Genomic DNA, 13420 nt, shown 5'->3' with positions numbered 1-13420 from the left:
CAAAATATAAATTCTTAATTGACCCAACACATTGTTTCCTGTAGAAATTCTACAAACATATAAAACCCAAAATCTAGCAATCCCAATTGTTTCTTGTATACACTCACCAATAATAATAAAACTCTCATTTGAACTAACATGATAAAAAGAGATTTACAATTTTAAAGACCAGTCTAAAATTTCAAAAGCTATAGCAAACATGTAAAACACAAACTATAATTAGTCCTAATAGTTTCCCTATGGAGTCGCATTTTGGCAACATGGAGTTGGGTATTCAATTTGGAATTAGATGGTATTAGGCTTTGTTGTTATATGAAAAGTCATGTATTGAAGCCTAGAATTTAATTCCAGAGCTCCAGTACCACGGTGCCAAATTCAGAATCATTAAACCTCTAGTCTGTTTGAGAACTTATAAATATTAATAGGCACAAATTATATACATTTTTATCAAACACATAATGTATATAACAAGCCCAGAATAAGAGGTTGATGCCTACTCCCTCCCCTACCTCCAGCTTCACAGTCCGTGTCTCCACAAACCCTCTTTACTCACTCACAGCCCAGAGAAAACTATTAATGTGTTACCCACCACAAACCCCAAAATCTGCAATTAGAAAAAAAAAAAAAATTTAAAAAATAAAAAAAAAAATAGAGATTTACCGAACTCCAAAATCCCCAAAAGAGAAGAAATTACATTTACCCGAAGCTTCATCCATTGGGTGCAAAGATTGATGGAAGCATGAATGTTTAACATTAAGCAATATCTAGTTAGTTTCATATGGAAAAAATAAAATGAAAGAAGTGGTGTGGTGTTTCTATTAGTGGAGTATGGAATGAAGCACAATATACGAGACAGAAGATTTGGGCTCGATTATGCATATCAAGATTGCATTCATTAGTTGTTGAGTTCAAGGACCCTTTGACAAAACAACCATTTGAAGAGTAGTGTGAGGTTGAAGACTTAGCAGGTGTTTAGACAAGGGATGCGAGAGGTTGAGCTGTAAGTCGATTCCTATAGCAAGTAACCATCCATCCAATAATGTCTTCCAGCAAACTCAGGCAAATTAAAATTGTAAACTTTAGGGTGAGTTTGGTTTAGCTATTTGAAACTGGGTTTTTTGAAAAAGTGAGGTTTTCAAAAAGTGCGGTATGAAATTAGGCTTTTTGAAAAAACTGAGTGTTTGGTAAAAAATTTTAAAAAGTGTTTTTTGAAAAAGTTAAATGTTTGACTAGCACTTATAAAAGCGGTGGTTTAAGTGATAAATTATCAAAAATGACAAAATGTGTATATATATATAAAGGAGTTTATTTCATATTTAGTATCAACTTCTTCTTAATAATAATAATAATAATAATTACTTCATGTTAATAATAAATGACTCTCTTAATAAAAGATTTTGTAAAAAAAGTATTTGGCTTTAGCATTTCTCTTTTCAAAAAATGTTATGTTCACAACATTTTCACAATAAATTTTCACAATATTATTGTCAACTGACGTTACTCAAATATATTCTATTCTTTTAATATATTTATTGGCACCTTGCCCACCCAACCCAACCCATTTCCCTTTTCTTTTTCTTTTTTCTTTTTTTTTTCTTTTTTCCTTCCGTTTTTCCTCAGCCACAAGAGCCAACCCTACACCTTTTGTAACGTCCAACTCAATTCAAGAGTGAAGAAAGCCACACTTGTGACCTCACCTAACCCACTCCCCTCAACCACGCATCTCACAAGTATCCTCACTCTCTTTGCCGGCCACTCATTTGCTTCTTCTTTTTTTTTCTTTTTTTTCTTTTTTTTTAATTTTTAATTTTTTTCCATACAACAAACACTCCTCTCTATCACTCTCTCATCCCCTCCCACAGTACCCACTCCATAGCACCACCTCCACCATCATTTTCCTGCAAGGAACATCGGAAAACTCCATAGGAAAAAGGTAAGGCTCACTCATCTTTAAAGGAGTTTATTTCAAATCGGGAAGATTCACCTAAGGTAATTTCTCTTAATTTCACCAAAAATCTTCAATACCTCTCTCTCTTCGTAACCCCAAAACCAAATGGAAATTGAAGTCAGATTAATGCATCAGAACTCCTCCTCGATACTCAACCTCAGCCATGTCAAAAGATTCAGATCGAGTTGTTGAGAGTGAGATTGGCAGTGGAGGTTCGGCATATTGTAGCTATTATTTTCTGTGTTTGTTTTTTCAGTTTTCAGTGTATTTTGTGGTTAATGAGATGAGGGTAATTTGGCTCATTCCTTGCATTTCCAACAGTAATATTGACCAAAAGTGCTTTTGCATTTGCAAAAGCTCCTCAAACCTGCTTTCATCCAAAGGCTCAATTTTTTGCATTTCAAAATGCAGTTTTTTTGAGAAAGCATGTTTTGAAACCTTACCAAACACCTAATTGATTTTTTTGAATTCAAAAATTGCTTTTTGCCATCTGAAAGTGCAAACAAATGGGCACTTAGTATCTAGTAAGTCGAAGAAGCTATGACTTGGTTCGTTATTGCTTTGTTCGTTTCCCTCTGCAAGAATATGCCAAGGACAACTTCCCTCTGCAAGAATATGCTAAGGACAACTTGGAGGTAATCGGGGTTTTCTCTAGTGAATTAAGAAGTGATTGCCATTACTTGCATGCAACACCAGAACTGATGAGATCATTAACAGAAATCTTAATCAGAGATGTCTAACATTTGTGACTAATGGTAAGAAAAGATATGGCTTATAATCACTATTACTTAACTAGAGTTTTATTATGCACATGTCATATTATGAAAAGAACACATTGTCCAGGCAGATTACAGTCAAAGATAGTACTCAGACTAGAGACGCCAAGCCAACTGATGATAGATTGGCTTGCTGACAACATTCTGTTTTACTTCTAAGGAATACTGCCTCCATAACTTTGTTACTCACATTATAGGGGATATTGAAATTTTGTCACTTTAATGGAGAATAACTACTGGAAAAGAAGGCAGGATGTCGGCTTTTAAGGAATACTGTGTCCATAACTTAGTTTTGCATTGTAGATGCTATACAAATTTCGTACAAATTTTATTTGGTAAATCAATACATCCCCATACATATTTTTGTCTGTGATACAATACAAAATAAACTCCCTTCTGGAGAAAAAAAAGTGTGCTTACAACAAAAAGAAACCAGTTCTATGTTCCAAATCCAAAGGTGAGGAAGAAAAGCACAAGGCTCTGCTGCAATAATAGGCCCAGAGTGCTTCAAAAACAATTTAAAAACTGTCATGGCAGTCAGTCAGCACTGGACCTATTTAAAAACAGGGTGGAAAAAAACACGAGCAAAGATTGGTTTTACTCATGTAGCATCCTCCCGTTTCACAGCTAACGAGCAAAAATCAAACTTCAAATTATAAAAATGCTTCCCCATCAACTTTGGAAAAGAAAAGGATAAAAAAGAGTCATAAAAATGAAAATGAAAAAAAGAGCCAGATGTCTTGCCATCGATGACTTGCAATTAAAAGAGACAAGTGATGATGCAGAAACACTCAGATCCACATAGCAAGCTTTTTGTTTCTTTACTTTCAGCTGTTCCTTCCTACAAAAACTATCTTTGGACTAAGAGGAGGCTGAAAAACACCGAGGTTCATCGATGGATTTAAATCACACTGAGATCCTGGCTGAAGCCTTATCTGTAAGTTTGATTCAAACAAAGAACAATCAAAATTCATAGAAGGTAGTGCAGAATGTCCATATGTTGGCAACACCAATTTCTTGGCCAAATAGGAAAGAAACAGAGCAAGGGATAAATAGAAATTTTCAACTTAAAAGAAACAAATCCAATATCAAAAGTTCAGAAACTAACATCAGATTTACTGTCTAATAAGTTTAGAAACTTGTTCATAATTTCAGACTTTCAAAGGAGCAAACATTGACAAATCAAAATTACTGAAAAACTTGAATTTCTAAGGCAGCAGCAATTTGAGAGTTTCTACAAGTACCTAACAGTTTTTTATGGATTAGAAGGATCTAAAAATAAGGAAGAAACTGCACTTTTTAAGCCTTGTAGGTATTCTAAATTCCTGCTGTTGCCCTAAGGTGTGAAGCTCAAGAACCTCAGGAGAGATGCTGAACTGAAGTAATTTAGTGTAATGCTAGGTTCTCTATCTTTTATCCCATAGAAAAGTGGTAAGGCACCAATAGGCCTCTCTATTGAGAGATCACAGCCATTATCCTATTGTACACTATCTGGTCAGCTGTTGTTTCAGAATTTTTAATTCAACTCCCAATCAGTGGTTTAATCACAATCATTATCAGTGGGCAACTTGCTCATCAACAATCCCAGCATACATTCTATTTGTTTATCTTTTCTAGCCATGAGAAACCTTGAATTAGAAAGTGTGACAGCTTATTCTTAATCATGCTAGAAGAGTAAAGGCTGACAAGCACTAGGGTATTGGATATCGGATTTCATTAGTTTCACTATTTCTACTAGTAAAATTAATGATCTTTTCATAGCCCTTACTCTTGACTTAACAGACTAGGCTTTTGATGTTGATCACTCAACATTGTTTCTTCTGTAAATATTTTGGTATAGTTCTTGCATTTAAATTCTAAATTTTTAATCTTTGTCAAGAAGATCTTTAGAGGGGCAACCATCATAAGCATCAAAGCCCTAACCCTGTGATCTAGCATCAGCAAATAAGGATCTTCGATCAACTATTTCTACTCTGGTCTTGGCTACTCTGGCTCAAATGTGAAGTTAAAACTTTCCAATTATAATGTCACCCACATAATGCCTTTAAATTAGATTTTGCTGGGAGTTAACAAATTTACTCATTAAATCCTCCATCTCTAGCTGTATGAATATTTGAAAGTTAAAGGACTTATTAGAACAGCTAGTTTTACTAAGTCAGAATAATTGTTAAATGATTAAATTCACCATTTCTATACAACTTAAACTTTTGAGATAAATGGTATCAGGGCAGATGATCTTGAGTTTGAAGCATGTCTCCACTCTACCTCCCACTCAAAACTTAAAAATCCACATATTGGGTTCCACTTATTAAGGGGAAGTATGGCTTTACATGTGAGGAGAGTGGGTTAAGTTCACTATTTCCTAAATGCTTAAACTTTTCATATAGGTGGTAGTTTATCCTAATTAACCATTGAAAATATGCTTGATATAGGAAATTATGAGAAGAAAATGTAACAAGTTATAGCACAAACCTCATATTGTTCAAGCAACGACGCAAATAATGCCATAACCCCTTGAATTACAAATTTCTGACCAACACAAGCACGTGTACCAGAACCAAAGGGAAGAAATGCCACATTGTCATTGGGATCATTCAAGACGAACTTGCTTTTGCATGGACTTACAAGTTCTTCAGCAACCCCTGCTAACAATTAGTACCAAATATTTGTTATAGTTGGACTGTGTTAACCTTGATGATTTGATGTTATGCTAAAAAATCAAGTCAAAACTGTCACACATTCTTCAACTCACCACCAAGTAGAGACCAGAAGAGAGTGATTTAATACTAGCTAGATTTAACTTTAAATGATGCTGAAGTAATATATCTATAAAATTTAATGTAAACCATATTCATTAATGAGTTCCTGTGTGAACGACAAGAAGTTACTCAAAACTGAACAAGGAGAGGGATTAAGGTAAACATGTCCCAAATTAAACTAAAACTGCCACAAGTCATGGAACTAGGCATTTTGGGTCTTGAATGCCAATATTCATAAAATTCTGAAATGAATTTCAGTTGGAAAATAAGATTTATGCAAAAATATTCTTCATTTTGTTATTTTGATATTGAGCAATAATTATATTGAACCAAAAAAGAATCATCCAAGTACTCCAGAGGTGTACTCAAGAAGCAGTACAATCAATCTTCCAAATTATAATGCTCAAGCATATCTAACGTCCCTGAAATATAGTCCACGTTCTATTTTAATCCCTAAAAATTTAAAATGTCCCTTATTTCATCCACTTTGGTTAAGTTTTACCAGTGTGTCTAAAGGAATGCATACTTTATGGATGAACATAGAACCTAGACTATGTTTTAGGGATGAAAAGAATATAATTTGTGTTCTATTTTTGTCCCTGATATGTCGTCCAGGTTCTTTTGTCTCTTCCATTAAACACGTCAGCAAAAAATTTAATGGAGCAAACAGAAGAATGAATGTAGAACATTTTAAATTTTCAGGGATGAAAACAGAACAATTTATATTTTAAGGACAAAAATGATACCTGGACTATATTTCAAAGTTGAAAAGAATATTTTAACCTAAAATTTATTGCAAGTACGGATAAATTAAGGACTTAGACAGGAGTGAAACCTGTAGGTGATGTATTAAGCAACAAATCAGATCCATTTCCAGACTTTGACAAAAAACGATATGGATTGAATTCACTAGCATCTTTGCCCCAACTAGAATCATCCATCTGTACCAACTGCACAGGCACAACGAGTACTGCTCCAGCTGGTATGGTTACCCCAGTTTTGAGATTGAAGTCTAGATAAATATGATGAGAAAAATAAGAAAGACTTAGTAGTTGCGAAAAATAATTAAAAAATAAACAACACTCAACAATCAAATCAGTTACTGTACATAGCTACAATATTCACAGGGTGTTGTATCTAATAAGCTCTACGTCTGCGCTTTCAAAATATAGGACAGATTTTTATTAAAAAAAAAAAAAAATTTAGAAGTAGTTCAGATTCAAAATCTTGACAAGGTCTGTTGTTAAGTGTACAATATCCTCGTATATTGCATTGCTGACTATGAACATGGTTAAATATCCATCATATGCCCAACCAACCCAAAAAACAAAATCTTTTTAAAAAAGTAAAGATGTATTGATCAACATCAAAGTATATGTTATGTGAATATCCTATTAACATTTGCAATTTTATCTTACCATGGTGTGTATTGTGTATTTTAACATGCTTTATGCAAGGCTATGTGAACCACCAACTAAAGCTAAATTTTTTGGAAAAACTACAAACTGAAAGTCAATTGTTGCCAAAAGTAGAAACAGCAAAGTTTTTTTTTTTTTTTTTTTTTTTTTTTTGGTGCATCATGCCAAGTGAAACCATCTGCTATATACTTAGCTGACTTTTATGAACTATTTCATATAATGCCTTACCAGAAAAGAGAACACAAACAAAATTACAGAAAAAACAATTTTTCCTCATTACTATTACCTATCATTAATATAACTTGCTTGACTATTTGCATTGGTCCAAGTGAAGCCACCATTTCTAAAGTATTTACACACATGACCACTTTGAAAATAAATATCCTCCTCTCATCCAAACATAACATATGCGCTAACATGTGCAAATGGACATTTATGGCACCGAAGACAAATTCCCAGAATTTATAAAAAACAGTTCACTGAGCAAAAGGTTTTATAACAATCAAATTTAAAAACAGAATGTTCACTGCATTGCCATTCCTTATCTAGATATTTGTAATTATTATGTATACACAAATTCCACTGAATTCTTCGTCTGCTATAATAGGATATAAACATTTGGAAGTTGGATCTAAGACAAACTCTGTGCATTGCAAGAGAGAGGTGCATACAAACAAAGGAGAGAGTATTTTCTATATGAAGTAAAGCAAAGTCTTACCATTTTTCAGGGAACATCTCTGTAGCAAAGGCCCAGATGGCAGAAGACGGGCAGATTCGTAAACAGTTGCTAACAATAAAGGCATCTTATCAACACATTGTTGGTCTTGTTTTATTAACCCTTTCCTAGCAGTAATAATCTCTGAGTAAATCTGCAGAAAAATATGCAAAAAAACAGACTGTTGATCTCTGCCTTAACATGCCACCAAAAAACATTGGCAACTGAAAATTTTTCTTTTTAAAAGCAAGGAAAAGCAGAATTAGAATGCCAATTAAATCACACTTTTAATTCTATCCCTGATCAATGGAAGTCATCAAGTTCTTACGTAAAAATGGTTGTACCCAGTGCACAAAGCTCCCACTTTTGTAGGGAATAGGAGGGCTCATGTAAGGACCAATTTCCAAAACATTAGTCAATACAACTGCTATATTTATCTTCCCAATTTTCATTCTTAGCACAACAATTTGTAAAAAAGGGAGGAGATGCTGTCAGTTTTCAACATCTATTTCATAGATAATTGATCAAAATTATTTTTTACTATGTGGTTGACCTTGACTAATCTATTAAGGATCCATAGCCGACCTCAAAAAATTTGGGACTAGCACTTTGTTATCGTAGACCCTCTAAATAGAACCAAAATATATGTATTATGACATGATATTTGTATCTTAAACATCCCCCCCCCCCCCCTTCACTACCCAACCTCCCTGGTGCAGTCGAGTGCATGTGCATCTCTGCCCAGGCTAAACCATTGGCTAGCACCAGATTCAATCCCAAACTGCCACCGTTCTCCAGCCAAACCCATCATCTTGAATCCCCATACTGCATACTGAGTACTGACTTCAGTACTGTACCAGGAATTAGAAGCACTACATGGATCAATATAATTTTGGTAATTTTAGTTCTATGTGGATTTGCACAACATACTTGAATTTCATCCATGGAGAAAATACTAATACATATAGTAAAGATGGTGAGCTCGAAAGTTCAAACCTATTATAAAAGCTATTTTAGCCTGAAGAGGCTATTGAGAACTACAACCTTAATTTAAAAGTTAAAGCAGAATAGAATTAAGTAGCATTCTTCTTTTCTTATTAGGTAAATAGGGGGGAGGGAGCCACTGGTGGGGTTCAAACCCAGTGCCCAAGCACCAAAAGAGGTACTGGAACCACTGGGGTGTCTCTCAAACCCCAGCACTCATATTAATTTTAAAATAGAGAATAAAAGGTGTTACAATAGAAAGAGAGGAGGTAAGGGAGGGGTGGTGTGGGGGGGAGATAATGCAACTGAAACATCTACCTCAAAACGAGACATGCTAATTTACAGCAGCCAATAAGGCAAATATATTGACAATACAATCACTTTTAAAGGCAAAAGCAGGAATTATGCAGCAAATACACATCAGAAAGAAAAAGAGCATCATGAACTTAAAATAGAAAGGATATGAAAAAAAAAAAAAAAAATCTACCTTATCCTGTATTTCCGGATGTGTAACAAGCCTCTCCAATAAATTACCAATCAGACCTGCTGTAGTTAAGCATCCATGGAACATCACCCCCATGATGTTTCCACATGGTTCTTCTCTTGCACTAAGATGACCATTGAGCTCATTTGAAAAAAAGTTATCTGGCCTCTCAACACAAGAACAAGATGGTGTGGCAGATACAGATTCCATTCCCATGTTTGCAGTTTCATTATGAAGGTTTCCATCCCCATGACAAAAGAGCTTGTAATTCCTTCGGCACTGTTGGACAATGTCTTGAGTTAAGCATTTCAACTTTGTGCACAAACGCTGATACCTCCAAAATCCCTTTTTCCAGACTGGAGTAACAGCATATGAGGCCCAAAAGCAAGCATCTTTAGCAATCATCATGAGGAGCTCCTCATAAACAGTTGCCTCAGACCAAACCAAGAATGCATCTCCAAAGAGTGTAGCTCCCAGTAAGGTAAATGCCATATGTTGAGAAACCATTTTACAATCAATACTGCCTTTATCCATGAGTTTGTGTATTCTGCCCATGATACAGTCCACAACCTTTGTTGGAATCACAGAAGCTCTCTCAATCAATCTCCCATTTAATTCCGTCGCCAATGATTCCCTTCTCCTTTGTACCTGCATATGATGGTACAAATAATCATTTGAATTCTTTTGTTCAAAGAAAAATATGTGCAATCACATTATTAAACTAAGAAATAATTAAAAATTGAGAGTAGAGATGAGCTACATCTTTCCGTACTGATCTCGATTTAGATGCTTCAAAAGATCCAACCAGCTTTGGAGTTCTAAAACTGTGGCAATTTCTTCATGTTATAACTGAGAAGCCATCTTGATATAGTATATAAACAGTTTTGGCAACTCAAAAGCAATAATGTGATAGACACATATTTAAATCTCCCAAACATATAACAAACCTAGCCATAAAATCATGAGCTAATCATCATGTGTGTCCTAATGACTTAAATCAAATGTATGAAAGGATGCATTGGACATTGCAAGCTTCAATTAACATTTTACTCAAAACTTCTTGTTACAAACTTTTGAGAACACAGAATCACTTTTAATGTGATAGAAGACTACTGGGGATCTGGTATAAAGCAACTAAGTTAGTAATGACAAAGTATTAAATATATTAATGGGTGGTGTCGACAGAGAATCAGTTCATCTTCTTCCAAATATTAGATAAAACGTACAAAAGAATAATTACAGATAGTGAAAAGAAAAGATATCAAAGTGCAAAAGTATATTTTCAAAATAAAGCAACCACTAACAAGAAAGTATAAACGTGGACCAGGGGGAAAGAGGGGTGGGAATAAAGCCAAAACACAGTATTCAGAAACTTCATTATATTCTCATTTAAGAGAGTTACTGAAACATAGATCCTACACTCCCTTTTGCACCTCATTTAAGGCTACAACAACCAATATGCAACCAAAATTCTAAGGAATCAGTGAGAAGCTTGTATAACGAATATACGTGGTTGTTGCAAGACAATATTCATCATTTTTCTCCCATTGCAGAATTCTTACTTTATAATTGAAATAATATACTACAACTCAGCAACAAAAGAAAAGACAAAATTTACATGCAGGAGTGCATTATCAATATGTTATGATGAGGCGCTAAACCCTCTCATTGTCACAAGAGTCCAAATTCATTTCTGAACTCCTGAATTTCAACCAGCTTCTTTGTCAAGCAGCATAATATGCTATAACACCACAGCAGAAGGTAAGTAAATAAAATAAGCTAGAAACTATTCCAGCTTAATATTCCCTTATACTTAACTAATTCATCAAAATTTCATGAACATTGCACAGTAACTCCCAAGTAGAAAACAACATTCAAAATTTATTAATACTACTAACTTCCAATATCTCACACACATTGTCTTCCCCAGTTTAACTCAACAGAACATACCTCTACAACTTCAAAAGTAGGCATAACAAAGTACATGTGGGAAAGAAGAAAGGAAAAATGAAAACCCAAGTTTATACCTTGTCAAAAGATGAAGCAAAGAGGCTTGATGGTCCAAATGCCAAATGGAATGCCCTCCCTGTCAAAGGCAATTTATCCTCAGCCTTTATAAGCATCTCTTTGATAAGTGCTGGATCCTTTACTGACACCAAAAGTTGGGTAGGACCCAACCACAGCTTGACAACTGATCCATACTTCTTGTGTGAAACCAATAAAACATCTGAAAGCCAACGGACAAGTAACATTAAAACATTCATGAAGGAACACACACCAAAAAAAAAAGTAAAAAGTATAAACTAATTCCAAAATCCTCCTATACAAGAAACATGTTATCATGAGATTAAAAAAAATGGATTTCATCATTAACTCAAATGATCTGCAGGTAGTTTTATTATCAAATGACAAAGATTACAATATTAAACAAAGAAAGCAACCCAAAGTTCATCCAAAGAGCAAAAGTTTGCTATGATATTTTAAGCAGCAAAGCAAAGGGTTTAACATTGCTTTATTGTTTCGATAGTCGTGAAGATGATGATGATAGTGGGTATGGAACAAAAAAACAGCAACTAATTAGACCGGCTACTCTGGTGATATCAAAATTGATCAATATATTTACTTTTCCACGTTGAATACCTTATCTTTGTTCCAATGCTGAGAAATATATATATGAGAAAATGTGTCAGCTTTTAATATTTTTTAGCCAATGGATAACAAAACTTCTTTTCTTACTTGACCTTACTTATTTCAAACATGTTGAAGAGATATCAAGGCTCAATCCTAATCAAGCCCCAAGTCCGTTATCCTAGTCCATGTTTTGAGGCTGAACAACGTTAATATCACACGTGCTTCCACTCTCTCTCTCTATCTCTCTCTAATCTCTCGCTCGCACACCCGACAATACTTCTAACAAAAAGGTTGTCCTATTGACTTATCATTATCATCATCATCATCATCATCAACCAAATTCTCTTCCAAATTCTACCAAAGCTATTTATATTTGAAAATTCAAAATACCCAACAAGTGATTTCCAGAAGCTTCTAAATGCACCCAACAAACAAATTGAAATTCCACATGCTCAAAGACGGATCAGACAAAAAGAAAAGCATCATACACCAAAAAAAAAAAAAAACCCATTATCTGTTTGGTTCCCACGAAAATTCATGAACACAATTGGAATAAAAACTTAGACCTCCAAACTTTTTTCACTAATCAAACCCATAATAAAAATAAATAAATAAACAACAACATACAAATCAACCACCTGACTCGTAGAGTTAAACAACAAGAAACCCATTTTCTCAATCTATAAATTTCTACTTGAATTAATATTTTTATTTAGTTAACAAAAAAAAAAAAAAACACCCACACACAATCATCGTAATTTTAAATTTCCAAATCTGGGTTTCTTTTCTTTTCCTTTTTTAGATACGAAACAGAAAGATAAGAAATTCGAAATTTAGTTTCCCGGGAAAAAAAAAAAGGGAAAACTGACCGGTGAGATTTTCGCGGGAAATGAGGTTGGAGTGGCCGTAAAAGGAAGAGCAAGGAGGACCAGGGATTTTCCTAGCCTGAGCCCAGAGCTTGAAGAGCTTAGCGACTTTTCTGAGGAGGAGAGCAGTGATGGCGATGAGTGAAATCCAGAGAAAAGCATTGAGTTCCCGGGTGGCAAAGTCTCTTAGCAATTCCTGAGAATTGCAATTCTCAGAAGAAGAAGAGTAGCGTAGAAAGGCGAGGAAAGTGGTGGTTGGAGTTACTGGTTCGCATGATTTCATTTTCTCATCGGAGTGTAGAGAGAGAAAGAACAGAGAGAGAGAGAGAGAGAGAGAGATTAGAGAGAAGCTTTTGGTGGTTTTTGACTTTTTGGTCTCACTGTTTTAAAAAGATCTGTGCAGTGAGAGAGAATTGGCTGGGAACTGTGTTCTGTCCAAATCCATTATATGTGTGGCAGGTAAACTTTTGTCCTTGTCAACATTTTTTTTTTTCTTTTTTGAGGGAGTGGAGTAGAGATCAAAATTCGATTTTTCAACTCAGTTCGATTAATAAATAGCGGGGAGGGGAAAGTGGGGTACCAGTGTACCACTTTGTTATCTTTTGTGTCACATTATATATGTGATCATTGGATGATTCATAATAAATTATGTAAACTCTATAACACAACTAGCAGTCTATTTTGACTAATGTTTGTGTTTGTAATGTTTGTATAATTTTATCATACACCATTAATTCTATAATAATGATGTATCAACAAAAATCTATGATAATGAAATTTATATTATTATTGTAGGGGTATTGGGCCCAGAAGCTCATTATTTATGTATATAATGAGCC

General features: G+C 34.5%; 1 protein-coding gene across 2 annotated transcripts; it reads right to left on the bottom strand.

The window, feature by feature from the left end:
• Positions 1-3010: 3010 nt before the first annotated feature.
• Positions 3011-13002, bottom strand: LOC115984306 (taurochenodeoxycholic 6 alpha-hydroxylase-like). Of its 2 annotated transcripts, none has more exons than XM_031107277.1 (7): positions 12585-13002; positions 11112-11311; positions 9088-9732; positions 7620-7770; positions 6319-6495; positions 5197-5369; positions 3011-3659 (listed from the first exon to the last, which is right to left on the bottom strand). In XM_031107277.1, exons 1-7 carry the CDS (start codon positions 12862-12864, stop codon positions 3552-3554), a joined length of 1734 nt encoding a protein of 577 aa, XP_030963137.1. In that variant the 5' UTR covers positions 12865-13002; the 3' UTR covers positions 3011-3551. The 2 variants fall into 2 exon arrangements, with proteins under 2 accessions (XP_030963137.1, XP_030963138.1); XM_031107278.1 differs by having other exon boundaries at positions 5197-5366.
• Positions 13003-13420: the final 418 nt, after the last annotated feature.

This window comes from Quercus lobata, chromosome 4 (genome assembly GCF_001633185.2).
Source record: "Quercus lobata isolate SW786 chromosome 4, ValleyOak3.0 Primary Assembly, whole genome shotgun sequence".
Classification (NCBI taxonomy): Eukaryota; Viridiplantae; Streptophyta; class Magnoliopsida; order Fagales; family Fagaceae; genus Quercus; species Quercus lobata.
The sequence above is the reverse complement of the archived record's forward strand: the minus strand, read 5'-3'. Positions and strand labels throughout refer to the sequence as shown.